The 27,785-nt window shown below is 42.4% G+C and overlaps 1 protein-coding gene across 1 annotated transcript; it reads right to left on the minus strand.

The window, feature by feature from the left end:
• Positions 1-602: 602 nt before the first annotated feature.
• Positions 603-27,785, minus strand: LOC126536381 (uncharacterized). Its single transcript, XM_050183315.3, has 7 exons — positions 27,217-27,785; positions 26,752-26,907; positions 26,166-26,354; positions 20,715-21,200; positions 4,720-5,171; positions 1,859-1,971; positions 603-1,082 (listed from the first exon to the last, which is right to left on the minus strand). Exons 1-6 carry the CDS (start codon positions 27,387-27,389, stop codon positions 1,877-1,879), a joined length of 1,551 nt encoding a protein of 516 aa, XP_050039272.1. The 5' UTR covers positions 27,390-27,785; the 3' UTR covers positions 603-1,082; positions 1,859-1,876.

Here is a 27,785-nt window from a genome sequence, read left to right on the forward strand (position 1 = left end):
TCAGCCCAGTTCAAGACGCGGGCTGCCATGTTCTCCATCGGTGAGGTCATTGGCCGTCCGGCTCATGACGTCAGTCTAGAGTGCACGCCCATTGGTGGTCGCTAACGTGCATCCGCCTTTGAGGGGGCAAATGTCACTGCCTTCTAAAGTTGTACCCGACTTAGGTTGGGCCTGGTGCCATGCAGTTGTGAGGACGAAGCTCTTTTATGTGCTTTGGTTCTCACCGACTGTAACAGGTATTCATGTTAGGCTATTTCAGTGTCATGTAAAGATGTTACATCTGGACAAGTTACCTGTCCTTAGTGGGATACAAGGCCAGCAAGGCCACAAATATTTAGTAACATTGCCTCAACTAGTCTAGTAACGTTGCCTGACTGCACATGGCCCATCTACCTCTGCACTTCAGCACATTGTGCCAGAGAGCCACCAACGAATGAAGTTCCCCTCCAGCATGACGTCACGGAGACAAGCGGATGCAACTGACAGTCGCATTATTATAAAAAATGTATGTCACAGCATTCTTCGGTTGTCACCGACACGTTTATAAAAACTGCGATCGAATGAACCCGATGCACACCATAATAAAAAAGTCCCGCATTGGCTCGAGAATGACAATGCACTTTATTCACTGCATCCAATGATAGTAAGTAATGCCTATATGATGATCAAATCAACATGTCCAAACGGAGTACCGTCTCTGCCTCATTAGGGCCCCATCGAGCTTACACTGATATATCTAGTGATGTACCACACTTAGTGAAAACACAAACATTAAAGCGAAAAAAAAAAAGCAATGCGATGCAATAAAAAGTGGGCATGCTACTGATGGAATAAAATAAAACAACCATGACTGTCCAGATGAGTTAACAGAAAAATAATAAAACAAGCAATGTATTATGACATGAACAATGAAATTTACAATGACATGTTCCAGGGTAGCCTGAACTCTGTGAAAAGTGCGACCTAAAATAGTGCATAATCCATTAGCAGGAGCTCAAAATGGCCTTGATAACAGGACTTCTCAAGTCTCCTCTTGGGGTGTCGAGCTGTGAGCAGCAATTCATTTGCCCCTAAAAATCAACCTGAAAACACAAATTAAAAGCATCATCTGAATTTATAGAAGTAGAACAAGGGCCTGAAAGATACACAGTCAAACGCATTTACAACAGAGCACTGGGGACCCCCAAAATCGTTCATTATAGTCTGTACCACTTGAAATGGAGTACGCCAAGCACATTGAACAAGAAAAAGAAAAAAAAAAGAAACTTTAACATGAATTTTAAAAATATATAGTGAAAGAAGTCATTCTGTTCGCATGCTTCATACAACTGCTGCAAACTGCTGCAAACCTTATGGCATTGAGGTTCACGACATGCTCCATAGCGAAACCATGTAGTGGTGTGAAGTACAGCTACAGTGTCTAGTACCAGCGTTGCCTCTTTCGTTGACGTTAACCATCTTCCCATGCATAATGACTTCAATGAGGTCATCAACCATCAGTTCCGAGCAGGTTATCGCATCAGTGAAGTGTGCAGTAGAACGGGGGATTACAGACTGTCCCACATGGTCTATGCTGTAGCGTCAACCAGTGCGCCCTATGTGCACTGCAGCTAGGTGGCTGTGCCGGTACACGTGTTCATCATTGTAAACCAACAAATAAGCTGTCGGGGAGACCTAAATTCCTTCCTTGTCCAGACAAATTTGTTGTAGTGGTTTTCGTTGTAGGGGGCTTTCACAATACAAATATATGATAGGAACTCAGCATGCGTAATCCTTCGTTCTAGAGTTTATTTTATTGTAGAGGTGTTCGACTATACATCTTTAATAACTACTGCAATTTTTATGCCAGTGTACTCACATTCTCTAGACTAAATTGTCAGTGTTCCATCTTTTCTTTTTTCTTCTTCTTTTTTTTGACCTTCAAATTGACATCTGAACACATCGAGTCTATGCCAGCATCATATGCTGGACCTGCAAAAGTAAAAAACAAAGTGAGGTGCATCAAATAATGTCTTTTTTTTTTTTCAACTTGAGCACAGTCTGTCATTAAAAATAACTTCTGCCAAAGTTTTTCTTGATATCAAGCACAACTTAATACCTACAGGACCACTGATGCCAAACAGACCCACACATTCAAATAACAAAACAATGCAGCGCAACAAAAAATTAATTACACCATGTTTTAGAGCAACCAATTCAAACTGCATGCCAAGTGTAGCAGCATTGGACATAAAGTAGCAGGATGGTTATCTCACAAAAAGCCGAGGTTGCAGTTATGTGATACCAAAGGCCACCAATGCATGCACCTACAGAATGATGGTCACGCACTGACGGTCATGCATAGACTCAGCATATTCTCTGCTGCGAAAACGCACAAACTGAACATCCCTTTCCACTACATTGTCACTGAACACCATACCTGGTCACATGTAGTTTCTGGCTACCTCCAAAAGCACCTTTCCTCACTGTGCATACAAGATCCCTTTCTTATCCCTAAAGTCGGGTACAACTTTACAAAAAAGGGGCGTTTACTCCTCCAAGGCGGATGCAAACAAGCCTCCACCAGTGGGCACGCACTCTAGACTGACGTCATGAACCGGACAGCTGGTGACCCCGCCGATGGAGAAGATGGCCGCATGCGCTTCGAACTGGGCCGAGTCGTGTCAGTTGTGTGCATCTGCCCCTTGTCAGAGTGGATTCCCAAACTGTTTGTGGTGGCCTACCATGCCGGAAATATTATAGCGAGCTTACGATGCACCATTTGTGCCGCGTGCATTTATTCTGAGCTGCCCTGAAAAAGGCGATACCATCAATGCCACTATCAATCAGCACAAACTAGGTGCCCTCTTTGTCGATGCTGCTAGATATGACAGTGGAGATAAGTTCGCTGTCTCGGTTATAGATGCAGGGGGCAACCTGGTTAATGCAGCCTCTGTATATAACTAAGTTTGCCCATGTGGCGGAGGAAGCGGCAATCACTCTGGCTTTTCACAATGCAAAAGTTCCCCTATCATCTTCTCGGACTCGCACAAGGCGGTTAGATCCTTCTCGATCAGCCTCATGTCTGAACAGGCAAACAATATTGTGAACAAAGCACTTCAAATAACTCGGGAGAGCAGCGAAGGAGGATACCACATCTCGCAGGCTGCATTAAAGGTGATGAAATTAATTATTTGTTGCACTTCTCAGATATTGAGGCTTCATGCTGTCTCTATGATGTCAACAGCTACCTAACAAAGCAAAAAAAATATATACAAGCTTAGTTTAAGATCTTATCGAGGATTACAACACCTCTCCCAAAACAACTTATTGCCAAAATAAAAGTTTATTTGCATATTTATAGCACTGCTTTTCAGAATTAGTACTTAAAGGGGCCATGAACACAGCTTCTGACCATTTTATGCCATGACTACAAGGGAAAGACTATGTCCCTTTCGCGAAACTTTCTATATTTTATAAGCATGAAGATATCTAGGTGAGTTGGTTATGCATTGCAAAAATCATTTCCCTTTGTCCGCATCTTCTAGTTCAAAAACTATTTTTGCCCTGAAATGTTCTTTCTCTGCAGAGAAACCTGCAAGTAAAGAGCAAAATTTTTATTCACACCATGCAATCAAGGCTATTACCAAATTGTGACAATAAGCCAAGGAGGATGGTCATCATAGATTTTGATGCAACTTATGAAAATTCAGTCATGATGTTGTAAATTTTGACAGTGCCTGTTCGGGCAAAGTTAACTATTTATCTGTAAAGATCGATGGCATTGTATTCAACACAAGCCAAAGAATAACTTTCACTGAGCCACAACGGCCAAAATGCAAAAAGAAGAAAAATAAATAAAATCTTTCATGTCACACTAAATGCAGTTGCTTTATGGTAGCAACCTGTGCTAATTCAATTTGCCTATAATCATTAATATGGGGTGCGATGTACCAAAGAAACACCTAAACTAAGAAGAACGTTGTAATAGATAGCTCCAGATTATTTTGGATCAACCTCCATATATACTCCATCTCACAGTTCATTCGCAGCACTGTGGAAGCTGCGAGACTCATTAGCCAATACGAAGGCCAAGTGCCCCTCAAGATGCATTCATCTGCATTGCATCGTCTGCTCAGCGGGTGCTGAATTCACGAGATACATCGTAACATGTAACATTTCGCTGTAATGTATCACGCATCAAGCAAAACCAAAGCTCTATAATCCCGCCATTATTCAGACAGTTACATCTGGAACTATATTCCACTGTGCAAGAATACTGCTTGTGTACACCTCGTACCTTTAGCATCACTGCAAACGACTGGTGAGACGGAGTATAGATGTGCCTACTGCGGCCAGGAAGAGAATCTATGACCTCATGCTCAGCAGTAGAATGGCATAGCCAGAGAACCGGTATTCAATGAGTTCATTTATTATTTTGTGAACAATAAGTGATAGAGGCTTGGCGACCGTCAATTCAATGAAAATTGGATAACTTTCTCTGGCAGCATTCAGGTATGTCTTCATAACAGAATTCAAGAAACATCACAAGCACATGCAGGTGGGTCATACTGATTCCAAATGAAAATGAGTGAAATATGAGATGACATTCGCATACAAATTGCAAGTTTGCCTACATGAACTGCTTGCCTTTCCCTATTCATCTGGCTGGTGCAGACAAGACTATTCTTAGAAAGGGACCACACCAAGGACCAGACCAAAATGTGTAGGGGACCTTACCATTTTCCACCTTGCTCTTCTTGTGCTTCTTTTTATGCTTCTTTGGAGACACAGTCAATTTATGGTCTATGGTAACTGGCTCAGCAGTGTCTTGGATGGAGGCTGTTTCAGCAGTTGAGAGACGGTCACTGCAAATTGAAGCTGTGCCACTGGCAATGTCTTCAACTTCCATCTTCAGAGTCTTCTTTTTCTTCTTAGGAATACCTTGGATCGAAGCCGTTCCTGCAGCCGAGAGATGATCGCTGCTGAATGAGGCTGTGCTACTGCCAATGTTTTCAATATCCACCTTTAGCATTTTCTCCTTTTTCTTTTTTTTCTTGATAATGTCTTCGATGAAAGCACTTTCAGAAGCTGACAGACGGTCACTGGAATACGAAACGGTACTGCTGGCATTGTCTTCAGTGTCCATCTTCAGCGATTTTTCTTTCTTTTTTTGCCTCTTCTCTTTCTTCCTGCGAGCAAAATTGAAGACGTTAAGAACAAAAGCGTAAGGTAGCACTGCTGCAAATTACGGTCGACTAGTACTTTTGCTAATGTGAGGCTACTAGGCCTCATGTGACAAAGCCAGCCTGTGGCATCCCTTGTATGGCCACTGTTGGTCACTTCAAGTCTCAAACAAGTCTCAAACTTCCTTTGAACATCACTCGTTTCAAATTAGGCTAGATGAGTGAGATAATAATGCACATGGACTTCGTGACTCTGTAAACTGGTAATTTTTTTTATATATCGAGTTAAATATGATGCCATAATTCACAATGACAATGCATGCATGCAGAAACTTGTCTCCATTGATTCAGAAAGATACTATCTCTGGGAAACAGAGAATGATAAAGTGCAGTAAACAATGCCACAAGATGTCTGAAGCCACAATCACAAAGATTACACAAATCCATGTACTACACATCATTCCCATAATGTAGCTGAAGGATTGCAGCAGGAGAGTTTCCTGTAGCAATGTTTATGTAACTCGATGAGCACAGGAGCCCACGGTGCAGCCACGTGACCGTAAACCCCAAGCTCCCGCTAACCACTCTGGCGGTGTAATGTCAAGAGCACCTCAGAATGCTCAGATACAGAGGCAAGTGCTAAAGAATGACCAGCCAAGTATACTATGAGCACCCTGCTTTTATTGCTTGAAAATAGGAGTTTCCTGGAGTGAGCACTCCAGAACGCTCTGTCATTTCGTCCTCTCTCGTTTCCTTCCGCCTTTCCCTGCATTTCTGTTCTCCAGTATAGCCCACCCTGGAGTGGCAGACTGCAGTCACTCTCAAGCCATCCTAGCACTGAGCCTTTTCTCTCTTATGAGCCTATTTATGCCCACGGCAAAACGAAAGCCTTTCCCAGCAATATCCAGTTGCACCTGCCTTGCGCCAGCTGACCCAATCTTATGCTTGCAAATTTCCTATTTTCATCATACCACTTAGTTTTCTGCCATCCTTGACTGCACTTCCCTTCTTTTGGCCCCCTTTCTGTAACTCTAACAGACTACCAGTTATCTGCCCTATGCATTACATAACCTGCCCAGCTCCAATTCTTTCTCAACTAGAGCATCGTCTACCCCCATTTGTGTTTTAATCGTCACTGCTGTCTTCCTGCCTCTTAACGTTATGTCTATCATTTTTTGTTCCACTGCTCGTTGCACCAGTCCTAAACTTCTTCTCAAGCTTCATTGTTAACCTCGATGTTTCCGCCCCATATGTTAATACTGGTAGAATTATTGTACTTTCGTTTTCAGGGATTTAACTGCCAGTCATGGCTTAGTAATGCCTGCCATATGCACTCCAACCCATCTTTATTCTTCTGTAAGTTTCCTTCTGGTGATCAAGGTCCCGTGTGAATATTTGGCCTATATAAACATACTCTTGCACAGATTCTAGAGGTCGACTACCTAACTCTTACACTTTGCCGGCTAAGATTTTCAATAATTTGTTGCAAGTATTCCAAGTGTTTAATGTATGCCTCAGCACAAACAAAAAAAAGAAAAGAAAGTATTCCAGTATTGCTTTTCACATGCAGCAGTCATGTTAAAGCGACCCTGAAACACTTTTTGAACATAGTAATAAAAAGTTACTGATCTGTACAATTGAACATGTGAAAATGTGAGTCAAATATTATTGCATTTCATGCAACAGGGAATTTACAATCTCGTGTCAAAAACAGCAAAGGTCACTTGCTCTCGGTTCCAGAATGTCATCATGCAGCAGCACAACAAGCAGCTGGACCCACCAACTGGCTGATTTCGTCATCGTAAGAACATTCCCAGTAATACTTTAATTGCTAACTCTGAGTTACCATAAATAAATGAAATGTATATAAGCCCGTGAACTCAAAAGAGACAGAAAAATCATTTCATCTTTGCACTGCTGGTCTACACACAACACTTGCTGTGTCTGCTGTGTGTGGCCTCCTGAGATAGCAGCGACATTCTGTGTAGCCTCGTCTACCGTGGCTGCCACGGAGTGCCGCAACGAGCTCTCTTGCCACCCAGACACCCGACTTCTGGGCGGGGCTTTACCCCCCTTAACTTTTACCCTGTGTAGCACCCAGCACACTAGCAGAGACAAAAAGAGAGGGAAAGCTACGTATCCATGTGATAACTCCGCTTATAGTTGAAGGATTAGAAAAGATTTTGTGGCATGAGCTTCGTGAGGTGACATCCTTTGATAGTGAGGCCACTCTATGATTGGCTAGAAAAGTGTGTCAGGGCACCTTAAACAGCAGGCAAAGAAACAGTGACTCCAAGGAAACAGCAAGGATAACGTTAAGCGTGTGTACATATTTAAACCTTCAAATGCAAATAAAACAGTCCCTTGTTATTCGATTCAGAAAATTTCCACTAGAAATCATAAAAATATTTGTTTTTGTTTGAATGCAAGGGCTAACAACACTTATTATAGTCCCAGAGGAGAGAGACCGACGCAAGTGAGAACTCCTACGAATTATTATATGCAGATGGAGAGCTACAGTTGTGGCACAGAGGTACCAGTTAATGAGCGAACGTACAGGCAGATCACTTCTGCTCAACAACTTCCAGGCACTCAATAAGAATCAATCATTTTTGAGCAAGGCAAAACACAAATTTGTTGTAGGAGCGTATGCATTTGGGCTGGTTGGTTCACTATCTGAGTGCAAAAAAACGGACTTGAGAAAGCGATAGACGTCATTACCAATGTCTGTCCCTTTCTTGCGTCCAGAATATTTGTGCTGTTTCTACACAGATTTGTTGTCTCAATTTAGGCGAGCCAATTAATTGTTTACCTGGTCTCACCATATCTGCATCCTTTTAACACAATGCGCAGTGCTGTGGTATCACACCTCTTTAACTCAACAAATGCAACACTATACATGTATCTGGTGATTTGCTGTTCCCTTGTTTCATTACTGCCATTGTCATGTTGAGTCAGATAACTGAAAACATCTGTTTCTCATTTACAAGTTTGTCAGTTGACCGGTGTTCCAGTTACAAACGTCACTACATGCATACTGTATGAAATAACGAGAATAAACCTTTCTTTTTCACTGTTTAGAAATGAGAAAATATTAAACATTTAATATTTGAAGTTCATTTCTTTATAAATCATCATCATCATCATCATCTTTTATGTGCACTGCAGGATGAAGCCTCTCCCCGTGATCTCCTGTAGCTGTCTCCTGTCCTGCACCAACCGATTCCAACTAGTGCCCGCAAATTTCCTGATTTCATCGCCCCATCTAGTCTTCTGCCACACTCTACTGCGCTTCCCTTCTCTTGGTACCCATTCTGTAACCCTAAAGGTCCAGCGGTTATCTAACCTGGGCATTACATGACCTGCCCAGCTGAATATCGGCTAGACCCTGTTAGGATCGGCCTGCAGGGGTACTGCTCTGCAAAGCTATTTCAGCCCGCTGCACGTGCTTCGATCGACCCGCGGTGGTGGCGCCCTTCAGAGAACCAGCGAGGACGACAGCGCTAACCGACCATGAACTTCCTTCAGAGAACTGCGGACTACGGCAGCAGTAATCCACCATGTGGCTCGTTCGGAGAATCGGTGACGGCAGCAGGGCGGGCCACGTTTGGCGCCCAACGTATTGTTGGTTGATTTGCCGGGTCTTCATGGTCTCTCTCGGCAGCAAGAAGAGCTTCCCTAACAAAAGGGTGCTTTGCGGTACGTGGGCCCCAGGATTCGTCACAGTCTGCTGACACTCGTGGCAACTACAGGAGAAAGGCAGCTCTGGAATTTAGAGGCGCAAGACAATGGGCAACCGGCGGCGGCGCTGTGGGGGTCAGCTCAAGGAACCGACGCGCCTTTCAAGACTCAAAATAATGGACAACCGGCGGGTCGACTGCGTTGACGTTTGACGCTGCGAATCGGCGGTGAACTGCCGTTTTTCCCTCACCTAGGGATCTAGGGAGCACGGGGTGTTTATAAGCGGCTGCTTGTCGCTGCTAGAGTGTGCTCGTGCTCGTCAATGTGCTCGTCATCGTGCTCATGAGCTGTGTGCTTGTAAGCTGTGTCCTGTATGCTCGTCTTGCGTGCTCCATTTGGGAGCCACGCTAGACTGTCGATGTATCTCTTGTTTAAAATGTAAATACTGTAAATAAACCCTGTACGCCTAGTTCCTCCCAAGTTCCTCTCTACGACCTTCAACCCTTACAAATGGTGGCAGCGGCGAGATCGTCCTCCAAATCTTACAACCCGTTTGCTCTCTGATCCAAACTGCTCTCTTTCTGTTTCTTAACGTTATGCCTAGCATTCTTCATTCCATCGCTCTTTGCGTGGTCCTTAACTTGTTCTCAAGCTTCTTTGTCAGTCTCCAAGTCTCTGCCCCATATGTTAGCGCAGGTAAAATGCACTGATTGTACACCTTCCTTTTCAATGATAATGGTAAGCTTCCAGTCAGGAGCTGACGGTGTCTGCCATATGTAATCCAACCCATTTTTATTGTTCTATGAATTTCCTTCTCATGATCAGGGTTCCCTGTGATTCATTGACCTAGGTAAACGTATTCCTTCACAGACTGTAGAGGCATACTGGCGATCCTGAACTCTTGTTCCCTTGCCCAGTTATTCATCATTATCTTTGTCTTCTGCATATTAATCTTCAACCCCACTCTTACACTCTCTCTGTTAAGGTCCTCAATCATTTGTTGTGACTCGTCTGCATTGTTGCTGAATAGAACAATGTCATCAGCAAACCGAAGGTTGTTGAGATATTCGAGTTGAGAGTTGAGTATCGATCCTTACTCCTAAGCCTTCCCAGTTCAATAGCTTGAATACTTCTTCCAAGCATGCAGTGAATAGCATTGGAGAGACTGTGTCTCCATGTCTGACCCCTTTCTTTATAGGTATCTTCCTGCTTTTCTTGTGTAGAATTAAGGTAGCTGTGGAACCTCTGTAGATATTTTTCAAGGTATTTATGTAAGCGGTGTGTACTCCTTGATTACATAACGTCTCTATGATTGCTGGTATCTCTACTGAATCAAATGCCTTTTTGTAATCTATGAAAGCCATTTAGAGAGGCTTATTGTACTCTGCGAATTTCTCAATAACTTGATTAATGACATGGATGTGATCCATTGTAGAGTATCGCTTCCTGAAGCCAGCCTATTCCCTTGGTTGACTAATCTCCAGTGTTTGGAGATTATTTTGGTAAATATTTTATATAATACAGGGAGTAAGCTAATGGTCCCATAATTTTTCAATTCTTTAACGTCTCCTTTTTTGTGGATTAGTATAATGTCTGCATTCTTCCAGTTTTCTGGGACCCTTGCAGTCGATAGACACTTCGTATAAAGAGCCGCCAGTTTTCCAAGCGTTATGTCTCCTCCACCTTTGATTAAATCGACTGTTATTCCACCTTCTCCTCCCGCTCTTCATCGTTTCATGTCTTCCAGGGCCCTTCTGATCTCATCGCTAGTTATAGGAGAGTTTCTGTATCCTGTTCATTACTGTTTCTAAGGGAGGTATCGTGACTCCTCTGGGTACTGTATACAGGTCAGCTTAGAATTTTTCCGCTGCATTTACTATATCTTCGAGATTGCTGATGATATTATCCTTCGTATCTTTTAGTGCATACATCATGGTATGTCCTATGCCAGGTTTCTTTTTTACTGATTTCAGGCAGCGTTCATATATTTTACTGGAGATTATTTTCATAAATATTTTATATAATACTGGGAGTAAGCTAATGGGCCTATGATTTTTCAAGTCTTTAACGTCTCCCTTTTTGTGGATTAGTATAATGTTTGCATTCTTCTCGTTTTTTGGGACCCTTGCAGTCGATACACACTTCATAAGGAGAGCTGCCAGTTTTCTATGCATTATGTCTACTCAGAACTTTTTCAATATTTGTATTCAAATTGATTTGAAAATTTCGCTATTTGAAGACCCACAGATAACATAAAAGTCGATTATCATAAAGATGTTACAATATACAAGGAAATTAATTCTATCTATGCCCACTCTCATTATGGCATCACCAACACAAGTTATGGACTTGTCAATTCCCTTTGTTGAAGACAGCAGTTTAAATATGACAATTCATCCTTGCGAGGTATCAAAGGTCAACTTATGTGCCATTAGAGCTATGGTGGAGGCAGACTTTTTGTGTAACTCGCACCTCATCCTCCAATACGGTTCCTTGATATTTCATAGGGGGAGTACGACATTTGCACTCTCAACAATGCAATAACAGGTTTGAGGGTGTTCTACCAGTCAACAACCATTCTTGCTTCTTTAAAAAAAAGAATATGTAACGACCTGTCTGCTAAATATAAGAACTAGGGCTCAAGGAATTCCACAAAATGCTCAAACAGAACATTCAACGAGCTAGTTGAGTCTGTCTTACATACCATTTTCCATGTCCTCCTCATAATTATCTGTTTTGTTTCCTGCCATGTTATATTACAAGCGATAGCCAGTCCTCGTGAAGTTTGTTTGTCTCCCTTGTGTCCGCATTTAAGCACCTGTCGTGAAATCACAAGTTCATACCAACTGACTCAACTCTCAATTTTACTACAAAGTATTCAAGCTAAGAGCCAAGAGGTACAGCCCACTTCCTTTAAGCCAAACAAGGATAGACATCATGTCTAAGAGTATTGGCCACGAGATTGGGCTACAGCTGGTAGCACCGTCACCGCATTAGTGTGGATGGGCAGTCAACGGCATGCATTGAAATGTACACAGCGGCGCTTCGCTGTGGGTGATGACATAAGCACCGACTCCGGAGCCCCGGGCCCCTTCCGGAGTTTTCCGGAGGGGGCAGGCAGAGCCCCTCCCGCCTTCAATGCTGAAGCCTGCGCACCCCCACCCCCTTCACACACACACCTAAAATGTAATTGCCAGAGCTTTGTCACCCACATCATTTGATGTTTCTTTTGATTTGACTCAACCTTCTCACCTAAAATTTTATTGTGGCTAATAGCTTACTACATCATTGTTGGCGCGGATATGCACGGCTTTTAATTCATACTTTCACTTTATTTGGGCAAATCCTGACAATAGGAGGACAAGCTCATTAGAAGCACTAGCAGCGGTGCCTCATCCATATTTTCTCACTTCAACATTGTTTTAAATTTTTACTGTAAATACCATACACGTATACAATTTATTCAAGTATACACACAGGACAAAGTTTATTACATTTCTGAAAGAGAAGCAGGTAGCCAATTAGAAATTATTTCTAAAAGTATGGATAGCGTATGCCTAGAGAATGAATATGTTGCTGTATGTTCACCTCGCTTCAAATTGCTTTGCATGCTTTTTTGACCATGAAAAAAGCCTGCAGACTTCAATGCCCCTTCGGCAGACTCTTTTATCAATGGCGCGTGAAATGCACGTGAGTGATATGTGTCTCAGTATTGCTTCTTTTTCCAGTAAGCACTGCTAATGATTCATGAAAAAAAAAAAAAAAACTCTTCTAATAATTGACAACATTTATTAGGGATAGAAACATCGTCACTTGCATGCAGAGGTCATAAATATATACAGGGTGTCCCAATTAACTATCATGCACCCAGATTTTTAAAATTAGCAATCGCAATACCCAAAGAAAACCTAGTGCATATTGTTTCCGGTACAGTGGAGTAGCTGCCAGTAATCCTTTTGATTGCCAAGATTTAATTAGGTTATTGTAATTAGTTATCTAACTCAACATACTATCCTAATTATCAAATTGTCAATGAAGCATTTGTAGGCACAGCCAATGGACATCTGATAGCGGTATTTTCAGCGACATACTAATTGTGTACATATCTTTTTCTGACTGATAAATAAACCCCGCAAAATAAGAAAAATACCACATGACTGTGCTCCCACCTGCATCATAAAGCAGTGCCCTCGAACAAGCTTTCTCTGAGTTAGCCAGAACAAAATGAAGGAAATAAAAGCATTGTGATCGAGCTAGTTCCTTATCTGCTGCGTCCCGGCTGAAGTAACATGTCGCGTTTGGTGTTAGTTGGAAACAAGCTGTGATAGCTGTTGTCCTAGCATTAATAAAATGCATGGTGTTTTTTCTTTTTTTCCACTACACCTATAACCTCAAAAGCGAATTGACGATGTCAGTGTGAAGGTTTAAAGGTGTGTTTTGTTTCATCCCCATCGCCATATCTTCCTCTAATGAGCACAAGAAAAACATGATCCTTGCCTTGGGAACTGCAAATGGCAACAAGCGGAATGCTGCAAATATTTGTCAGTCATGGAAGGGTGGCAGTACACCAAACGCGTTGAATATCATCAGAAATAATTAAAACCTGAGACAGACCAGCAGCTGCCAGAAAGAGCGGTGGAGGACTCCATCTTTGACCAGAAAGAGCGGCAGAGGACTCCATCTTTGAGTCCTAGCCTACACACGGATGTTCTAGCATTTATGGCCTCAAACTCTCATGCTATCATGCGGGACGTGGCCACCCAGGCCCCAATTTCCATGTCATTAGTTTGGAGGATTCTAAATTACTTGGCTTTTAACCCGTACCACCTTAAACTGCACTAATGCTTGGAAGATAGGGACCTGCAGAATCATCTATATTTCTTGAATTGGTTCCTCACAAAAGCCGATGAGCCACCAAACATTTTGAGCAACATCATGTGCACAGATGAAGCGAATTTTTGCAGAAACAACCAGGTAAATTTGCATAATGCACACTATTGGAGTGACTCCAATACACACTGGGTAAAACGCACTCGGCACCAGTACTAGGGGTCGTTCAATGTGTGGTTCGGAATTAACGCCGGTGCTATGCTCTTCTTCGATCACAAGATGACTGGAAAGCGTTACATGGACAAAATCCTTATGTTCTTTATTTTGTGTTTTGACCTTCATTCTTATAACCCCCCTTTGAAGAGAGAGAAGGGAAGAAGGAAAGGCAGGGAGGTTAACCAGACTGAGTCCAGTTTGCTACTCTGCATGTGGGGAGGAGAATGGGGAGTGAAAGAGAGAGAGAGAGAGAGAAAACTTAGGTGTAGGATGTCTATAGTTGGGCACTCAAGTCTGTTGCCTTCAGGTAGTGAAAAAGCGCTCGAACTGCTTTCTGGGCTAATGAACCGTGAGGCCAGGCTCCCAAGATCTTCGCTTCCATAAATGGCCTGTCATCCAGTCTATTCAAGGCACACTGGAGAGTCTCACGTTGATTATTAAAGCGAGAACAGTGGAACAGAAGATGACTGATGGTCTCTTCACACCTGCACTTAGCGGACATTGGTGAATCTGCATTTCCAATACGATAGCTGTAGGAGTTGGTGAATGCTACTCCTACCCACAGCTGACACAGCAGTGCTGCGTCACGTCGTGAAAGGTTCGCTGGTAATTTAAGTTTCAGTGATGGGTCGAGGCTGTATAAACGACACTTAGAGTTTTGTGGTGTATGCCAGTAACTTAACGTGATGGTACGAGCGAGACTGCGAAGCTCTCTTGCAGCGTCGACTCTCAATAAAGGTATAAGGAGTGTCGGCACGCCAGCCTGGGCACGTCGGGCAGCGTCATCGGCGAGGTGATTACCACCGACGCCACAATGTCCCGGCAGCCACTGAAATATGATATCATGTCCTCGCTCAGAAGCGCAATGGCAGGTTTCATTGATTTGTGGCACCAGCTGTTCATAATTGCCACGTCGTAAACTTCGCAAGCTCTGGAGGGCTGCTTTCGAATCATAAAATATTGCCCATTTGTTGGGCGGTTCTTTTTCAATGTATTCGACAGCAGCGCGAAGAGGGGCCAGTTCGGAACCTGTAGGTGTCGTTACGTGTGAAGTCTTAAACTTGATGACGACCGACTGAGATGGTAGAACAATGGCGCCCGTAGAATTTTCCGAGACGGAACCATCCGTGTAAACATGGATTTGGTTAGCGTATGAACAATGCAAAAGTTCCAATGTGATCTGCTTGAGAGCCACAGTGGTCAGGCTAGCTTTCTTCACTATTCCTGGAACAGCAAGGTACACAGGAGGCTTTTTCAAGCACCACATAGGGGATGGCGTTCTTGTTGCGGGTGAGTGCCTTAAAGACAAAGAGTGCCGGTTAGCCGCAATTGATCTGGAGAACGCTGCCTTGGGTCTTTTGTCAGGCAAGCGAGCGAGGTGGTGGTCAGGGACTCTGGATATATGGCGAACATGCGCCCGGAGTGCGTCAATAGCTATATAGGTCATTACTGGGTGGTCTCTCGCGGTGGCAATTGTTGCCACGGTTGAAGCATTTCGAGGTAGCCCCAGACATGTTCGAAAGGCTTGGCCTTGAATGCTCTGTAGGACACGGATGTTAGTTTTGTTAGCATTGGACAGCACTGGTGTGCTATATCGCAAGTATCCCAGGAAGAGCGTCCTGTATAGTTGAAGCATAGATGCCACGGATGTGCCCCACATTTTACCAGCAAGAAACCTTAGTATATGGGGGATAGAAGTAAGCCTCTTCTTCAAGTATGAGATGTGGGGGCTCCATGAAAGGTCTCTGTCGATAATAACGCCTAGGAATCGGTGAGTTTTTGCGTAGGAAATTGGTTGGTGGTCAATAGGAATGGTGTACCAGGTCATGGGCTTGTGGGTAAAAGCAACTAAGGCGCACTTCTCGGTCGAAATGCTGCGGCCTTTAGCATGCAGATACGATGATGTTAGGGTCACTGCTTTTTGGAGCCGTGCACGCACCTGGAGACGTGCAACTGCCGAGGCCCATATGCATATGTCGTCAGCATATATGGAAAGGTTTACTGTACGTTGTAGAACTTTGAAATTTCTTGTTGTTGTTATGCCCCCCTATGTAATGCCCTATTCTGGGCCCTTAGGGTAAATAAATTAAATGACATGAAATGAAAAGAAGTGGTGCATGAGTTTCTCAGTGAAGTCCCGCTGTCATGTCTTCCACTTCTGTGGTATCGGCAAGATGGGGTGCCAGCATACAGCAGGAGTGGAGCACAAAATCGGCTGGATGAGACTTTTCATGCGCAATAGATTGGAAGGCACAGGGCCTCTCAATTGGCCGGCTAGGACACCTGACCTCTCTCCATTCGGTTTCTTTCTTTGGGGTTATGTGAAAGATTGTGTTTACATGATCAAGACGGACATCAGATTTATCTCAAAGAAAGGCTAATGGATGTATGCAGTAGAATTCCAGCGACGGTCATCAAGAAAGTCACAGAAGATATGATAAAGCATACTCAGTACTGCGTAGTTGCAGAAGGAGACCTTTTTGAACACGTCCTCTAGGCAGCAGCTGGTGTTCAACAGCGCTTACGAATTCATAGATAATAAAGGCACACTGAAATTTGATGGTTATAAATACGTAAGCATTTATATGCTTACCTAACGGAAAAACCATCCCTCCGTGCATCCCGTAAGATGATCGCTTTCAACATAGCACCCGCAGCAGCGAGCGAATTCACCTAGGTGCTGCCTCTCGCTTCAATGCCAACGAATAGGCGAGAACACGGCACTCACGGAGTTTTCAGCACATCCCACACTTTGCCACTTTTGCAGATCGCTTTCAAGATATGGGCTGTGCCTCCACGCCAGATGTAGCCGCCGCCGGAGCACGGTTGATCGCGGTTCATAATGGTTCAGTGCACCTAATAAATGTTGCATATAGTTCCTTCGTTTGCTACATCTCCCTGGTCATTTCATCCCACGTTAACATCAACTGCGGGCTATCTATAACACCAGTGAACAGTGCTTCTACTCGCCTCTTTTGTGTTGTCTCGTGCAGGTCTCACTTAACAGTTCAATATTGCAACCACGCTTCTCCATTTCAGTGTTCTTTCGCGATCGTCCTTGTAATTATGCAGAACACACCAGCATACTACTACACAACACTGCATCAGTATTATGAAATGCTTATGCATCATTCAGATCGGATAAATCCCAGAGAAGATTCTGCATGGTTGTTGTTGTTCTTCTCCTTCTTCTTCTTGTGTGTGTGTGTGTGTATGCGTGCGCAGTTTGCCTCATTTAGAAATGGTGCATTTACTTTCTTGAGCACATTGGTTTTGCCTTTTCTCTACACATGAGTCACTACCCAGTCTGTTTACCTCGCTTTTATTTTATTTTTATCTTTTTTTACACAACCCTGTTTTTGCAGCACGCATACATTCTAACGAAAAATAAAACCGTCACTTTAATTTGGCTTTGGTCCGAAGCAAGTTTCTGGCGCGAAATATAGCTGCGTGCACTCTCTTTCGGTGCAGTGCGAGCAGAGCCAGGATACTGAAACATTCTATGCCTACTGCATTGCTTTTCGCGCTTCGTGCATGGTCAGAGCGCTGCTTCGGCCACGTTATGAAAGGCTTTTGTTATCAATATGATCAGTTGGCGTTGAGAGACTGATAATAAGTGTGATGTAGAAATGAGAGGAAGAAATAGCTGCGAGGCCACAAAACCTGCTGTTAGTGCTCCTTCCGTGCCATTATCAGGGTGATGCGCTGTCTCTTCGGGTTCGCGACAGGCAAAGCAATTGCTTTCAATCAGCTTATTTAAGGGCACTGATTTATGATGTGGGTGGGAGCACAGTCACGTGATATTTTTCATTTTTTGTGGGGTTTCTTTACTGTCGGAAAAAATTGTATGCAATAAGTACATCGCTGAAAGCACTGCAGTTAAATGTCATTTGGGGTGCCTACAAATGCTTCATTGATACTTTCATAATTACGACAGTACTTCTCGAGCTAGATAATGAATTATAATTACCTCAGTAAATCTCAGTAACGAACAAATTACTGGTGGCTACTCCACCGTACTGGAAACAGTATGCACTAGGTCTTCTTCTAGTAACGCAATTGGTCTTTTTTTAAGTCTTGCTGTATAATAGTTGGGACAACCTGTGTAATTCACTCAGTAACCAAAATTAGGCCAAGCCATATTCACTCGGAATCAGAATGAACAGCAGTTGTGCGCACTCTGACTTAGCATGGAAGCTTGGGCTTGTTGGTGACTCATTGGAAAAAGGACACAGCGCAAAAATGACGGGGAGACATGAGACAGCAACATGCACACAGCGCTGTGCCTTTTCTCTAATTATGCTCGGACTCGCAGAAAAAAAAGAGAGAGAGAGATGCTGCAGTTTCTCCGGAAAGGAGAAGCAGTATTAGCGATAGCGAAGTATAAAACAATTTCGCGAAGGAAGATTACACCACCGAGAAACGCCAGATTCTTGGTGGTGCAAGAGGACTCAGGCTGTGAAACTGCACTATCTCCTACTGTGAGGTCTCTACTACTACTACTATGAGGTCACTAATGTAAGGCCGTCACTTCAGTGAACAATTCTTCGAGGTCACACAAAGTTTCTTCAGGTGCAACTGTTATGAAACGTTTTATACATATTCCTAACGTCTGTCAGTTTCTTCCACCCTAACCAGTATGGCTTCCGTAAAGGTTTTTCTTGTGATAGCCAATTAGCACGCTTTATAAATGACATAAGCTCTAACCTTGATCAAAACATCCCAGTTGATGCCCTCTTTTTTAGATTTCGAAAAGGCGTTTGACAAAGTTCCGCATCAACGACTTCTCCTAAAATTTTCTCGCTTGCACCTTAATCCCCCTTGTTTTGGGCTGGGTACGAAATTTCTTGACCAACAGACAACAGTTTGTGTATGCTAACAACCACTCCTCCTCTAAAAAGCCCTGTTCTCTCCGGTGTACCCCAAGGCACAGTTCTCGGGTCCCTCCTCTTCCTTATATATATTAATGATCTTTCTTCTAACATTCGCCTTTTTGCTGCAGATTGTGTCATTTATCGCCCAATCCTAGCTGATACCGACAACCACGCATTGCAAAATGATCTAGACCAAGTTACCATTAGGTGCAGCATGTGGCTAATGTCACTGAACACTACAAAGACTTTACTAGTACCTTTTCATCGATAGAAGCTTCACCATACTCCTAAGTACGTTCTCTGCAACTCGGAAATATCATCTGTGGAGTCATGCAAGTACCTTGCCCTTACACTCTCAAATAACCTTTCTTGGTCCTCTCATATTACGAACATCACTAATGAAGCCAATCGCACGCTTGGTTACTTCCGCCGCAACTTGCGCTTCGTACCATCATCCTTAAAGATACTAACTTATCTAACTTTTGTCAGACCTAAGCTAGAATACGCATGCTCTGTTTGGGACCCACACCAAACCACCCTTTCTAACACCCTGGTAGCAGTTCAGAATCGTGCAGCTCGTTATATTTATACTGATTATTCTTACCACACTAGTGTCTCTCAGCTAAAATTAAACGTAGGAATTTCCAATCTAGATATAAGGCGTCATGTTTTCAGACTGTGTCATTATCACAAATTTTATCATTCTGCTCCTAGTACTTCAGCCATCATTCCAGCACACCGTCAATCTTGCCGATTACGTCCCGTAAAATCTGTGTACCCTCTACCTGCCCGGACCACTGTGCCCCTACATTCTTTCTTTGTGAAGACTGCCCGGGACTGGAATGACCTTTCCGCCAACGCCGTGCACCACTCCAATCCACATCATTTCAATCCTGCCATTGAGTCCACATTCCACTGAAGTGGTCACCCATCCCTCATGTAATACCCCACACCGGGGCCTTTGAGGTAATAATAAATAAATAAATAAATAAATAAATAAATAAATAAATGGGGTTCAGAAAGCTGGTCACCTTCCTCCCCTCCCCCCCCCCCCCCCCCCCCTCCCAGGAAAATTAAATCTTTCTGCCTATGGGTGATGGGCCTATTGTTTGGTAATGAAACACACTGCTGCAATGAAGTGACAATATATTGCCTTCAAATGCCACATTTTTGCACAAGACACACTGAACATTCCTACTATACCTGAACAGAGTGCAAAACACTGTTGCTGTTCTGGTACATCCATGCTACTTTTTGAGTTGTGTTTTGAGTTGTGTCCTGCCCAGTCTGTTCGCACCGCTGCTGCGCAACTGTATTTCTGTATTCCTGTACAATGACGTTAAGGTAGCTAGTTTTTGTGACTTTACTTCAGCACTTTTAAGCATACATAACTACCTTAAACCACAAAGCAACAGTCATGTAATTACACACCTAAGATGAATCGTATCCTAAGACATCATATAAGCACGTAAAATTTTATTTTGTATCTCTGTTTTATGTCGCACTTTCACATCTGTTTTTTCTATGTAAACTTCTGTATCAAACAATAAAAAATGTCAGATGGCAATAAGCGCTTGTCCTTTCTGTGTCCCTCTGTCCTGCTTCGTGCTGCACCACTTAACGTTATGGAAAACCAACTAGTCAAAACCATTACCCTTCTACGAAGGGAAATCTTCCACGGAAAGCATACACAAACTCAGAGTTCAAGCATTGTTGTTAATGCTACGACATAGAAGCTTCACACTTCACTACCACATAAAACCACGCAACAAATAAACTGTAGTAGCTATTGTAAGCAGCATGCAAATTGATGATGGTAACTAAGAAGAAACACTCCTTTGTCAATCTCCTTTGCCTGTGCACTGCTTACAATGGATCACATCATGCTTGCCCGCTTTACCATCCTTCAATGTGGCAAGGCTGCTCAAAGTAAACTAAGCATAATTACCTTTCGTTCACCTCTTTTTCTCCCTTTCTCTTCTCTTCTTTTCGCTTCTTAGCTGTAGGGGCACCATCATCACCATCATCATCACATTTTCGTTTTCTTTTCTTGGCTTTCATTTTTCCAGAGTCAGAAAGGGCAGGAGCCGAAAACTCAGAATCCTGGCTTACTGCTGTGTCACTCGACTGACTGGCACGCACACTGGCCTGCTTCTCTTTACCAACACTTTTCTTCTTCTTCTTTGGCTTTTCTGGTGACTGATGCGGTGGTTCCATCGAGGTTAATGAGCCACCTTCCGACAGCAGCTGGCCCCGTGGCCTCATAGAAAAGTCTTCATCGGGCTCCAGGTAGCACAGCTCCTGCTGTGCCTCGACCTCCGCATCAGAGCCACAGTTATCGTTCCAGTCATCTCCAAAATTGCTCTCGTATTCCACCAGCTCGTCGTCGTAAGATGTCTGTATGAGTGGTATGGTGTCCCCCATTAACTTGAGGCTGAGCAACATAATAAGGCAAAGGCACAATGTTACATACCTGCCAAATAGTGAACTGAAAAATTAGTAAATATTTCACGGACATTATAAGAGAAAGGAAGCCGTGGGATAGCATGCATTTTTTTAATTTTGTCCTGAGCATAACTGTTTCATTGGATACATATGCAATTTCTTAACGAAAGTTTACCTTTAGATGCAACAACACAAGCAGCAGCAAATTTGGAGCAGCGGATACTAACAAGCAACACACTGTTTTTTAATTACCGTGACTTTTTCAGTAAGTTTGCTTTTGCCAATTTCGTCTGCTTCAGGAGCTTGTCAGAAGAAACTTACTCGAAGCAAGTACCCGTCTAGTGTACGGCATCCCGCACTTAAAGCTTTTTCGCGAACAGAGTTTATTTTTCGTAAACTTGACACAACATTCATAATATTGAAGAAAGAGCCCAAATTCGTAAATTTTGCAATTTGGAAGAGTTTGCAACATGGGAAGCCAAAGATATGCCTTGACATACCATGGTGCTAAGTCAATGACGTGCACTACTATAGCATGATTGCATATTGTGCAAAAAGAAAATGGACAGTGAGAAGGATCAGGCACACGAACGCAACAATAATAACCTGTGTTCTTTCTACTGTTTATCTCGCCTTCTTCTCTTATGTTCTTGAGTTTTGCCATTATCTTGCAGGGTTTGCATGCAACAAAATCATATGACCATTGCTTGTATAGCAGAGGGTGTGGTACCCATTAACGAAACTTTCAGTTGCAAAAAGCGCATTTGCGTGATCAATGCTTTTCATTTCCCTGTGTTTTTTGCACAATTTACAACTATGCATCGAAACCAATTTACTACACTAATATAGCACTTGGTGCTCTCTCATCAGCAAATTGAGTGGCTGGTACTTCTTCATCCCATTTCAAAGCTACAATTGGGTTATCAGGCATAGCATAGCGGAGAGCTCCAGATTAATTTATCATGAGTGCTCCTGCAACCAAGAAATGAACGAGTGACCTTGTGAGCAGCAGGCTGCGTAAAATGTGAGTTTTTATTTATTTATTTTTATTTATTTCATACTGCAGACCTAAAACAGGTCCAAGCAGGGTGGTTAAACACAACAATATTACAATGCATTATTCAATCAAGTAAGGTGGTAAGACACAACAGTAATACAATGAGTCAAACAATTGAAACAGGCAACAACGAGTTATTCCAGTCTGTTATAGTTCGGGGAAAAAAAGAATACTTGAATACATCCGTCCGTGCAAAATAAGGTGTTAGTGAATTCGGATGATGGTGTCGAGTAAGCCTAGACGTTGTACTGAACAGATACGATGCAGGATTAATTGATAAGTCTCCATTAATAAGCATGGTAAGAAATCGAATTCGTAAGTGTTGCCTTCTCTGCTGAAGGACTTCGATGCCATTATCATGCATTATTCGTGAGGGGGAATCATAGCGAGAGAATTTAGAATATATGAATCGTACGGCTTTTTTCTGTACCCTTTCGAGACATTTAATATTTTGTTTAGTAAACGGGTCCCAAACAACACATGCATATTCAAGTTTAGGTCTAATTAATGAATAATAAGCAAGCAGTTTTACATTAGGTGGGGAATTTCTAAGTTTATGTCGCAAAAAGTATAATTTACGCAAGGCTGAAGAACAGATATTCTCAATGTGTAAATTCCACGATAAGTTGTTAGTAATTGTGACGCCCAAATACTTATATTTTGTTACTTCCTGTAAGGCCAACGAACCTAACGTGTAACTAAAGGTTAGTGGAGCTTTCTGACGAGTGAAGCGAAGAAAGACCGTCTTTTCAGCGTTAAGCCGCATTCCCCATGTTTTGCACCAATCAGTAATGCCAGCTAGAGAAGCATTTAAATCAGTTTGGTCATTGGTTGAAGTGATTTCCCTAAAAAGCACACAGTCGTCAGCAAACAACCTAATTTGCACGCTGGGATGGATTGAAGTAGTAATATCATTTATATAGAGTAAAAAGAGCAGCGGCCCTAGGACACTTCCTTGAGGAACTCCCGAGGTGACCGGAAGACAGCCAGACTGTTGCTGATTAATTTCCACGAACTGGCGGCGATTTGTTAGGTAGTTTGTTATCCATGCGATTAATATTTCAGGGAGCTCAAAATGTCTAAGTTTTAGTATTAATTTGTCATGTGGAACTGTATCAAAGGCTATATAAGTGAACTCATACATGTTTTTACTTTCAGACTAAAGAATTTATACTGCTACGTTTCTCTCTCTCTCTCTAGTCCTTTTATTGCAGCTGTACATTTTTGTATGGACTTGTTGATTGTTCATGCTCATTACTATTGTATCAAATGTTTTTCCAATTATGGTCTGAAATATGCCCCTCCCCTCTATAATGTACAAACCCTCAGGGTAAAATATATAAACAAATAAATAGTGAGTTGGCTATAATTAGAACTCTCAATTCCATTATTGCTTACTGATTTGGTACGACACTATAAATCTAATATACAAACGTCAATCTGCATGCAAAAAAAAAAAAAGCGTTCGCTTTGTTCACAACATTTCAATACATGAAAAGACTTTTGCTTGTTTTCACCAGAACCACCATTGAAAGTTTACAATCTATACAAACTAAAGTTATCTGCACTATCAATTTAAGAATTCAAAATCGATCCGGATAATTTTTTTTTCCACATAAATTAATATTATGCACATTTCACTATAAGAACTAGGAATTTCATAAAGAGAAAAGCCAGAACAAATCACAGTACTCAGTTTTCAAATGGCAGACTCCAAATTTTTTTAATGGTGACCCTGATTTATTCAACACCAAAGAACAATCTTGACCTCTCTCCAACTTCAGAAAAAGATTGAAACTGTACTATTCAGATGTGTAGCTAGCTGGGGGTTTCCGAATGTTTTGACAGTGTCGAAAACTTGCTGGCTCTATTTACGGCTATTATGCTACAGCTGTCATTATTTTCATGCCATGTGTATGTTGTTTGCTGTTGTTCATTATGTTTGTGGCACTACGAGCCCAGTCAGGCATAAAATACTTTGTTCTTAGCTCCAGAACACTGACACTCGTGCTTTATCATGTCAGAACTGTAAGTTCAATGCCCTAAGTTTGTGGCACCCAAAATAAAAAAACAACTTGATAACGATGTATGAAAAAATCAGACAATGAAGGCAGATAACTGAAATGCAGAAATAATAAGAAAAAAGGGAAATGAAAGTGGTTGAAAAGATAACTTGCCCACGAGTGGGAGCCAAACCAATATTTAAATTACCAATTACCAATTAAAGGTGCCATGACATCAACTTGCTGAATTTTAATTATGCATTGCATCTTAAACAGTATGTCTCCCACAACAAGCTGGCCAAATCTGAGTGCATGCGGTGCACTAGAAAATTTGTATCGGATTTTTTTTTTTCTATTGCTGTTAAATCGTGTAGCAGTCTGGCAACACTAACTGGTGACAATATGAAATCGCATCACAAGTAATGGCTCCCTTGGAGTAGCGAAAGCCAATCTCGAAGGGCATGCTTTTGTGTACTGCAAGCAATTGGCAGTAGCCGGAAAAGCACCATGGTTCACATGTGTGGCTTTGTTTGCACATGTGCATATTGGTGATCAGCCAGAGATGGTTTCTGCAGGCATTCTCTGGTTTGCGCTTCTTTTATTGTGCAACAGAAACAATTGCAGGCACAATTCAAAAGCGGCACACTTATTGCACCATCGGGTGCCACAGCATGTGAAGCAAGAAGTCATACATGTTTTCGGACTTTTTCGGAGAAGACCGCGCTGTGGTGGCTACACACTTCCCGACGTCAGAGAACCCATGCCAAAACGGCAGTCGTTGTCAGTAACCAGCAACTTCAAATTAAAATCCGTGCTGAGAGCCCAATTTCTCTTTGCCTGTTTGGCCATATTGGCCCCTCTACTCTCAGTTACTGTGATAAACTGAGATTACAATTGGGCAACTATGTCATAGCCCCTTTAGGCAACTGCAACGGCCGTTCTGCCGTTCAAGTTTTTTCAGCATTTGTGCATGGGTGCGACGTTAGACCAAGGAATGTTAGCCAGCACCTCCCAAGGCCATGGCAGTGAATGTGGAATATCCTTTCCCTCATAGTTGTTAGATAGTATGTGAACTTAGGAGGAGGCGACTGGCCAATAAGCCGTTGCATGCTACCTCATGGCATCAAGATGGAGGTCCTCAACATAAAATTAGTGAGAGGAATGAGCTGATACCAGGGGTTTGAAGCTAGCCGTGTAAAACACATCATTATCATGAGCAAGAATAACAGGAGGGATAAGAGGGACTTTATATATATATTTTTTTTTCATTCAAGCTGCTTATTATCTCATTGTTCTTGCTAATGATAAACGTATCTTACGCAACTAGCATAACTGCATGCACTTGCATCTTCAGAGGCTGGTAAAACAGCACAGGTTGAAGCAGTCAATGCACAAGCCAGTGCTATATAGACAAGTGTGACGATAATGATAACAAATGTCTATTAAATTTTTCAGACAATGTAATTGATGTATAATGCAAGTGCCTGCACCCTCCAAACTGTGTATCTTGTTATGCTTTCACCACAACACAATAAGCATGTTCAAAGTCTAACTATTACTGATGTCACCAGCATATATCTCTTTATTCCTTTATAACGTAGCAGCTTGCAGGAGTGTTTAACATTTAATATTAATGTTTAATTTTAATATTCACAATATCCGTGTTTCCTCTTTCGTGTGCAAGCTTGTTACAGCTGCTGAAAGACAGGTCTATATCACTACATGCATGAAATCATAATAATAATAATAAATAATAATAATAATAATAATAATAATAATAAAGGACTCAGTGACACATTTGCACTAGCATTTGTACTTTCATTTTGCACAGCATCACAGTAACCAAAGCGCATTCTTTTCCATTAAAATATAAAAAGTGGCATGACATACAAACCATTCAGATGTGATTGAACCACGAAGTTTGAGTGCATTGTGACGGTACACCGACACTGACGTTATTTTGCATAGTATTTCCTGTCCCATGTTGAGGTATCGCGACAATTCTGGAGAAGGATTTGGGGGCAACAGGATGGACAAGTTGATCCAATTATGCACGAGGCAGCCCACATGGCTTTTACTCATTCTGCAGAGGGAAAAGAAAACATATTTATGTCATAGCCAACTACGTTTCAAAAACAGTTCGTAAACAGCTATCCAGTTCAACTTGATGACAATCGCAGCTTTGCTTGTAATGGTAATTTGTTTTGGTGAACACATCTTTTTTTTTTTTTTTTTTTTTTGCCTCAGTTACTTAAATATTTCCGATTAGGTACACGGAGTATGCAAGAAACTGGCATTTTTTGACAGTGAATACTATTCACCTGCATTTATTTATTTACTCACTCCGTTATTTATATCTCAAGCGTCCATGAAGGTCATTAATGAGCGGTGGGCAACGAAAACCGCGGTTCTTGGTTAACATGTTATATAATGACTCTCGAAGCATGCATGAAACGCATACGCAAGAGAAAGTGCGCTACCTGTTGATGTGCGCTCGTACGATAGAACCAGTCTCTGGCCTAAAAACTTGAAAATCTCCGACAACATCTTGATGCACAAACGGCTGGTCGTCAATAATCGTGCCGCTCGCTTCAACGAACTTCAGGTTTTCATATCCCAGGAGGACACCGTGGAGTCTGAAATCATTAACACAAATAACTTTAATTATGCAAGTGACGATCCCTTCACTCTAACTGCTCTTTACTCCCTTGCAATCATCGCAGGTTGCACATCTGGGAGCTCACAGGACATGTCAGATATCCAAGCTTATACAGCGCGGCCTACGGTGCACTGGATATTGCACACATGGTGTAGATTAAAGATGGATTACAAGCGAAAACTCCTGTTTGACAATTAACGTGCCTAGCGTGTTCTGTAAAGCCTGCGATCACGCGTGTGCGCAAAAAGTTGCAGACAATCTTTCGACGAAAGCACATGTGACGCACCTCTCGACATACTGTCCTTTCCAGCTTTCCAACAGCGTTTTAATTCCCCGTCCCTCAGAACCAATGTAAGCAGGAGGCAACGGCACGTGCACTGTCTCGTGGCAAGTCACGATAAGCGAGTATTCATCGTCCACATCGGATTTCAAACTTTCTCGCGTGCCCATAGCGGCCATGAAAATATTGATGCCTATGGTGAAAGGACTGCCGAGAAAACGTATATAATGATTGAAGTAGTTTGCCGGTTGACCGCATGACGCGTAATGAGGTTAAGTAATCTGGAGAATAACGAAATTAGATATATAAGCGATTGAGCATTCCATATTGGTTATGTTAAAAACAATGCACGTATGCTGTTCCCCCAGTTCTCATGGTTGCGCTAATGGAGTATCCGCGTTCCGAGAAGGAAAAACCTTAGGCCACTTGGGCGATACGTGAAAGATTGAAAAGATCATAGCGCAGGTCTAAAGGCGCTTTTTGTCCTGGCATAGGTGAAGCTCTGTGTGTCCAGGGGCCATATATTCTCATGTTATATTTCGTCTTCCATCCTTATCATAGAATAAAGAACGTCC

The sequence above is a fragment of the Dermacentor andersoni genome, chromosome 4, assembly GCF_023375885.2.
Source record: "Dermacentor andersoni chromosome 4, qqDerAnde1_hic_scaffold, whole genome shotgun sequence".
NCBI lineage: Eukaryota > Metazoa > Arthropoda > Arachnida > Ixodida > Ixodidae > Dermacentor > Dermacentor andersoni.

Excerpts from the sequence above, each read along its gene's own strand:
- LOC126536381 (XM_050183315.3), bottom strand. The coding sequence starts at position 27,389 with ATGGCCGCTATGGGCACGCGAGAAAGTTTGAAATCCGATGTGGACGAT. Across the intron at positions 26,355-26,751 it reads GTACGAGCGCACATCAACAG|AATGAGTAAAAGCCATGTGG; the intron begins GTAGCGCACTTT and ends TTCCCTCTGCAG. Across the intron at positions 1,972-4,719 it reads GAAGAGCAAGGTGGAAAATG|GTCCAGCATATGATGCTGGC; the intron begins GTAAGGTCCCCT and ends TTACTTTTGCAG.